General features: G+C 37.3%; 1 protein-coding gene across 1 annotated transcript; it reads left to right on the forward strand.

Annotated features, from left to right (window-relative positions):
- Positions 1-1,155: 1,155 nt before the first annotated feature.
- hspb1 (heat shock protein, alpha-crystallin-related, 1) lies at positions 1,156-6,894 on the forward strand. Its single transcript, XM_053484780.1, has 3 exons — positions 1,156-1,658; positions 3,039-3,102; positions 6,137-6,894. Exons 1-3 carry the CDS (start codon positions 1,253-1,255, stop codon positions 6,300-6,302), a joined length of 636 nt encoding a protein of 211 aa, XP_053340755.1. The 5' UTR covers positions 1,156-1,252; the 3' UTR covers positions 6,303-6,894.
- The last annotated feature ends 615 nt before the right edge of the window (positions 6,895-7,509 follow it).

Raw genomic sequence — 7,509 nt, forward strand, 5'->3', positions numbered from 1 at the left:
AGTCACAAAGTAGTAGCTCCACAAAGCTCCAGTATCTAACACTTACCTACACATTACACACAGCTCTCATCACACACACTGTAAACTGTATACCCTGAGATAACCCAAACATATAGAAAACAACAGTTTTCCAAATGATCACTTCTAACATATTCAAATATTGTCCTTTGTTTGTATGTAATTTGAGATACTTACATTAATGACGAACTTAAATAGGTGTTTTCCTTAAATTTTAATTGTTCTAGGTTTATGACCTTTTAAGCGACTCCACAGAAGCCAGTAATGTAACACTGGTAAGTACAAATAATATTAAAATGTAGGCTAGGCAATCTAGATTATATTATGTCATTTTATTTTATTATTTATCAGAATTATGATAAATAACAACCACACCGACGCAATATATGTTTTATACGTATGTGCTTATTTTGTTGTGTAATAAAATTAATTAGAACAGACAGAGACATGTCAATGTGGTGCAATGCAAAGTGGATAAATAATAGGAAATATTTACAACAATTAAAGCCTAATTTTCTGTTACCAAATAGTGATGGTTTGACTTTTACAAAATAACTTATATATATATATATATATATATATATATATATATATATATATATATATATATACACACACACACACACTACAAAATTACACCTTCTAAAAGACCTTTTTTTTCTTTACTGTCATACTTTAATCAAGTTCACAAATAACTTGTAAACATAGAAGCAACTTTTTCCCTGACCCTGTTAAAAATGACTAATATTTAAAAAGACGTGTATGTATCTTTAACTCTTTTTCAGCTGTCTGCTCTTCCCCCTGTCTATCTATCTGTCACTGTAGGAGACTACTCATTTTAGACAAAATCTTCATAGATTTTTGTGATCTTTTCATAGATTCCTGTGTAATTCTGTAATGCGGGGCAGGAGGGATTACATGAGTGTGTGAGTTTGTATGTCATTAGACTCATGACGAGGTTAAACAGACTCCTAGTCAGCTGTATTGCGGACAGGCTTAGGTCGGGATTCCATTCTTCTGCTACGTCTGCCGCGAATAGCCCTCTACTCAGTTCTATAAATATTTGTGTCAAGGGGAGGGGGGTAGAAAGTTTGAGAGAGTGTGAGAAAGAAATTGGGCGTGCCGTTGAGGATTATAAAAGCCTGCAGCCTGCAAACAGACAGCACCTTCTAGAAGGGTTTCTGATAAACAACTTGAAGCCTCCAGCGACAGAAGAACTTACTCCTCTTCAGCCATGACCGAAAGGCGCATCCCTTTCACTTTCCTCCGTACTCCATCCTGGGACCCGTTCCGTGACTGGTACCAGGGCAGTAGGCTCTTTGACCAGACCTTTGGGATGCCAGCATTTCCAGAGGAGATGCATGTTTTTCCCAGCAGCCACTGGCCTGGCTATATGCGCCCTCCTATAGGTGCTGAGTTGGCCTCCCTGATGCAGAGCGCTCAGGTACCCTCACCCTCCGTGCATACACCCGTTGTGGCTCATCCAGCGGCATACGCTCAAGCCTTGTCACGCCAGCTGAGTACCGGGATGTCTGAGATCAAACACACACAGGATAACTGGAAGGTGAACTTAGATGTCAAGCATTTCGCTCCTGAGGAGCTCACGGTCAAGACGAAGGATGGTGTGGTGGAGATTATCGGTAAGTTTGAGTGTCATTTTATCAATGAAACATGAGATATTTTATTTGGATTTGATTGTTTTCAGAGATGGCTGTTTTTTCACCTGTTGATTCCTGTTCAGTGTTTCTACTGGATCATGTACTGTAGCATTTTGTTAAGCTGTCATCCAAACATGCTATTACTGTAGTTTGAGCTTGATGAGTTGTTTTTCCACTTCGCTGCATGCTTTAAAATAGAAAACATCCTTTTTTTTTTTAAAGAGACAACAACAACAGAGAGCGCAATGTCAGTTAGAGAGGAAGGGTTTTGTCAGTCCTGCTAATTCGAATTTATATACAGTAGCTCAGGCATCTTGTTGATGAAAATCAATCAGCATATTGTATGCAGTCTTTGAGAAGTAAAGTGAATTTTGGTATAGATCAATCAGGGAATGATGGAAAAATAATCAAGTTTCCTCTTGAAGATACAGTATCTCAAGGAGGTTATATAGGAGATAAAGTAAACATTTCTCAAGAACAGTTACAAGATAAAGTTAAAAATAAACAACAGACTTAGTGCATCAGGAAGTGAACCACCCAAATCTAACCTTTGGGAGGCCAGTTTGGGACACAGCCCAAAGAAGGACTCACGCCATTGTAGGACAAACTGAGCTCAAGTACTCAGAGGTCATGGACATGCATAGATTTCTAATTTCATTGCTTATTGTTTACAGCATGCATTACTTTTAAAGCACAGAGTAATGATCGAAGCGGTTTAATGTTTTTCTTTAAAAAAATCCTATCGCAGTTATGACTGATTTCATGAGAAAGGAAGGATGAGATCATTCTCAACCCATTTCGAGGCATGACTGAGTGTTAACTTTCTATCTAAAAATCATTTAATATCACATGATCATCTTTTATTCATACAGAACCCCTTAAAACGTGAACAAAAGTTGTTATGGTTTATTAAGGTTCCTCAGGTTACTTGTGTAACTGATACACAGTTATGGACATTTATGGTAGTAACTACAGCTGTTGGTTATTCCATGGGTTTCACAGAGGCCTGGGTGGGCTTATGTCTTCTTTCTTTTATTAGAGTCGTTGTCAAAACAGGCAACAGTTGCCACAGCACAGTGGAACACTACCTTTTATTTTTTATAAAGAAAGTCCTAAAAAACTACTAGACAAATAAAAAGCTGAGAAGATTTAATGTATATATGTCCTGAATGACAAAGAACATGGAGATGCTAGTTGTCAAATCTCAATAGGTGTTAGGTAAATCCATTTTCGGAATGCAAACACACTAAAATACAGTAGTACGGTCCAATATGTACATACTGTTTGTGGCATTGTGCTCTCATCCAAAAGCAAACTGAAAACATGTGAGGTTCTTGGAACGTTTGTGCTCTGTTTCTACAGGAATCCACGAGGAGAGGAGGGACGAGCATGGATTCATATCTAGATCCTTCACTAGGAAGTACACGTGAGTAGAACATAAGTGTCAACATAATAAGTGTGAAACCCAGAAGTGCTTTATATAAATAAAATATCAGAGGCTAAGCATCATTAAATAACTCATGGATAAGGCCACTTACTGGTCATTAATTTCAAACAGAATATATTATTATTAGATTGAATATAGCTATTCATACTTACACCAATCAGCTACGACACTAACACCACTGCCAGGTGAATTGAATAACATTGATTATCCATTATATACCAGTAAACTAGTAACAGGATTGTAGGCACCCAAGGCATATTCATGCCTGTAGGAAAGGACCAAAGGTGAGCCTGTCTGGTACAATACGACCGGAAAACCAATGTAGCGCAGATTGATGAAAAAAGTTAAAAGTGGCTATCAGAGCTATCAGAACAACCAGTGCATCAAAGTCTGCCGTCTTTGGGGATTACCAGGCAAAAAGCTCAAGGATGTTGACCCAACTTCTAAATACCATCCAGGGAATGCACCAGACAAACAAGTCTGATCCATAGAGGCCACATCCCACAACCCACAGCACCCAAAGGATCCACTGCCAACATTCTGGTGCCAGACCACCAAAGGTCTTGTGCAGTCATGGCCTGAGGGGGCAGATAATGTTCTGGCTAATCTGTGTAGTTTGGCATAAATTATACAGTATATAAAGAATATAAAATAAAAACTGGGAGAACATATGTGATGATCTGATTTTTTCCTTGACAGCTTTGTGACTGTGAAAGTCGTTTATTATGAGGAGTTTCCAGTTTTTGGGTAACATTGATTTGTCAAGAAATAAGAGGAATATCAGAGAAATAAAACATTTCAATGACATGCTGTTATGGGGCATTAATCAACTTTAAAGCAACTGTAACTCTGCTTAGTGTCTAGCTGCATCAAACAATCCTGTTGCTAATTATTTTTTTATATTTACTGACAATACAGTACAAAATTGAGCTTTCATCATGGCATAAATTGCACCATTTCTTTGGCTCTTTTTACTTAGTGTTTCAATTAAAATGTATAAACTTTGATAACATGGTAACATTATAGTATGAGCATACATAGAATAAGTCTTTATTTGTCACAATGAAATTCTTTTCTTAGCCTATCCCAGCTTGTAAGGAAGCTGGGGTTAAAGCCCCTGGAGCAGATAAGGTCAAAGGCCTTGCTTACGGGGGATTGAATCCCCTTCCCCTTGTGTAACAAAGAGAGAGAAATATTCAGGAGTAAATAAAAAAATAGTTTTGATAGTATAAAAGTAGTATTGCTTGTTTCTTGTGGATTGTTCAAATTGAGTTATTCGAAATGCATCAGTGGTATTATGCAGTTTAATATTATTTTGAACAATGTGCTAAAATAGAGCTGAACTGTATGTGAGGTACTAATTTACATTAACTAGGGTTGGGATAAATAAATAAAAAAAAAAACACCAAATCATAGATGCAAATTTTCTTTACCTTTCTATCAGTTCAAATGATAAGAATACCATAAAATATGTCAGCGTTGACAAACCATAATTTTTTTCGGTTTTATCTTCATTCTTTTACACTATGTGTGTTGCTTCTCTGGCCTGGGACGTAAGCCAGAACATTCCATACGCTTCCCAATCTGCATACCGCAGCTTTGTTTTTTCTTATCTCAGTCGCAGCTAAAGTACATCTCATGAAATGGGTAAAAAGATCAGCTCACAGCAAAGTAACCCAAATCTATACAAACTCAAATGTCTATAGTAGCATCTCTGGCTTTCTGAAACTAGCTATTCGTGTGCCTCAGCTGTCTTTGTTTTGCGCCCTGTTTCTTTGTCTTACTCTTATTCTCCCATACAGTGTATGTAGTTTTGTCGCCATCAAGAGGACGCCTCTGCTTGCACCTTTTTTTGTTATTTTAATTTGTTACTGCCCTAATGCACTAAATTGGATGCAGCAAGTTATTTCCAGTGACTGCACAAAGCTTTGCATCAGGCTGCATTACACAAGCATGTTGTTGTTTATTTTCCTATAATAGCACACCATGTTGTGGTTTATTACTTACATCACTGACTTTATCTAATCTTTTCTTTTAGCGACTCATGCTATGATTTGTAAATTTCTCTAGATTTCATATTTGCACATGCGCATACTTAGTACAACAGTTTTTATAACGTAGTGAAATACAGAGAATATAGTCAATTTGAGCAGTTTGAGGGATTGCTCACGTCTACCATGGGCCTTTCACAGTGAGTTATTTAAATGCATTTTTTGCATTAGATTAGATAAGTTGATTTGAACCAATCTAGTTCTCCAACTTCAAGAATAATTCGACTTTAGCAGTATTGATCAACTATTATTAGAACTCAGCATTAGTGAACAAGGCGGTCGATCTTATCTGCTCAAGCATGCTATTACCACATTAAGCGTCATTCGGTCTGCATTACTTAGTGCTTTACAAGCTCCTTGTTCACTAATAATGCAATCAGACTTAATATTCAAAAGCCCTATGTATATCATTCGTAGACTGGACATTGACTTGTGGTCAATCTAATCTTGACCTATTAGCATTGTTTGTTTAGTAATATTGCTCACTTTAAACAGTTAAATAAAAACAAATCCATAAATATGTTGCAGGAAAAACTAAATAAATCACCAACAAAATAGTCAGGGATTGAGTGGAATGAATGCTGGCTGATATGACACCATTACAACCCTGAAGATGATTATTTTCCTATAATAACACACCCTAAGAAGCGTTAATCATTGGCTGGGATATATGAAGAAAATAATGCATATGTGGCAAATGAAGGCTTAACTGAAAGCTTAACTTAACTTAGTGTTTGTTAATTGACTTTATTTTATTCATCTAGCTACTGCACTACAGTACATCATATGCCGTCACTCCGTATTTTAATAACATAAACAGTAAATCTTGTTGTCTTGTACTGTATTACTTTCGTAGCTTTGTACTATATTTTACACTGACTTTTTTTTTGTCCTGTAGAACCTTATTTTTAAATATATTGCTCCTTAGTTACAGTGTGTTCACTGTTTTCCTCTTTCTTCAGACTGCCCCCTGGTGCTGATGCAGAGAAAATCACCTCCTCACTCTCCCCTGAGGGAGTCCTAACTGTGGAGGCGCCGCTCCCCAAACCCGCCATCCAGTCCTCTGAGATCACCATCCCTGTAAACACAGCCAGCAGCGCCGTGCAAAAGCAGGAAGGGAAAAAGTGAAGAAGAAGAAGAAGAAGAAGAAGAGAAAAAATGGTTTCGAGCATGACATTTGAGATAGACAAGATACTGTTTTACATACAGCATGCTCTAGTCTCTGCCTTTTCAATGCACGCTTTAGTGTATGACATGAGATTGACTCACTTCTTAATTTTCTCTTTGTGTTTCTTTTTTTCTCACCATTACAGTGTGCACTGCAACCATATTTTAGTTTGATGCTAATTACACACTTCACCTGAGTAATGAACAATGAACCCTTACAAACACACACACACACACACACACACACACACACGAGTACCGTTTGTTGGCGGGAACTGTTAGCAGTGTGCACACTTGTTAATAGAGGGGTGTTGGTTTCTTTGACACAAAAACACACATGTAGCACTACACACCGAGAGACAGTCTTGACACCATTCACACACCTCTGATCCCCAACAGAGCAGTTACTTTCCTCCCTCTGACTCAAGAGAACAAACTGTATGAAAAGGCTTTATGGGAGTTAAGGATGTTTGTTGTTCTTAGAATGTTTTAAAGGAAGACAACTGAGCAGAACACAATGCTATGAACTCTTCAATAAACGTTTTAACCTCAATTTTTGCTATTTTATGAGTTGTCGCAATATTCCATATGATAGTTTACATTATTGAATGTTAAATTTTGAATTGCACCAATAATATATAAACATGTCAATAAATGCACGCTGTGTATGGAGTAAAACAAATACTGGTAAAAAAACAAAAACAAACACATTTTCTCATACAACATGAAGTCTTTATACTGTATGACCCCTGCTCAGAAACAAGATGAATGAATGAAGGAATAAAATATGCAACTATTAGGGCGTTCAAATCAAACCAGGACTTCCTTGTGATTGAAGGCATAAAACTTCAAGCACAATACAGTGATGAGATTCTTAGCCACAGTAAAACATTTAAATGGCGCAAACATTTTAAAGAAGGCTGTACGTCTGTAAACAACGATTCTGGCCGAGCTGACCTGGAGTCCACTGCAGTCGTTTCAATGAACATCCAGTGAGTGGAATCCCTAACCCTTGAAAACTGGCATACCTTGTCACCAACTTGCAGAAGAGACCCATCTGTCTGTAAAAACTGTACATACAACACCACTTGATAACTTCATTTATTGTACACAATCAAAAATTCCAGTTTGGCCCTCCGATTGGGTTGGAATTCGAGTTGGATTCCTG

The sequence above is a fragment of the Clarias gariepinus genome, chromosome 24, assembly GCF_024256425.1.
Source record: "Clarias gariepinus isolate MV-2021 ecotype Netherlands chromosome 24, CGAR_prim_01v2, whole genome shotgun sequence".
In the NCBI taxonomy this organism is placed as follows: domain Eukaryota; kingdom Metazoa; phylum Chordata; class Actinopteri; order Siluriformes; family Clariidae; genus Clarias; species Clarias gariepinus.

What these genes read in the sequence shown, in the direction of transcription:
- hspb1 (XM_053484780.1), top strand. Translation starts at nt 1,253, where the DNA reads ATGACCGAAAGGCGCATCCCTTTCACTTTCCTCCGTACTCCATCCTGG. An exon ending in TGGTGTGGTGGAGATTATCG is followed by an intron (nt 1,659 to 3,038) that starts GTAAGTTTGAGT and finishes CTGTTTCTACAG; the next exon opens with GAATCCACGAGGAGAGGAGG. An exon ending in TCCTTCACTAGGAAGTACAC is followed by an intron (nt 3,103 to 6,136) that starts GTGAGTAGAACA and finishes CTCTTTCTTCAG; the next exon opens with ACTGCCCCCTGGTGCTGATG.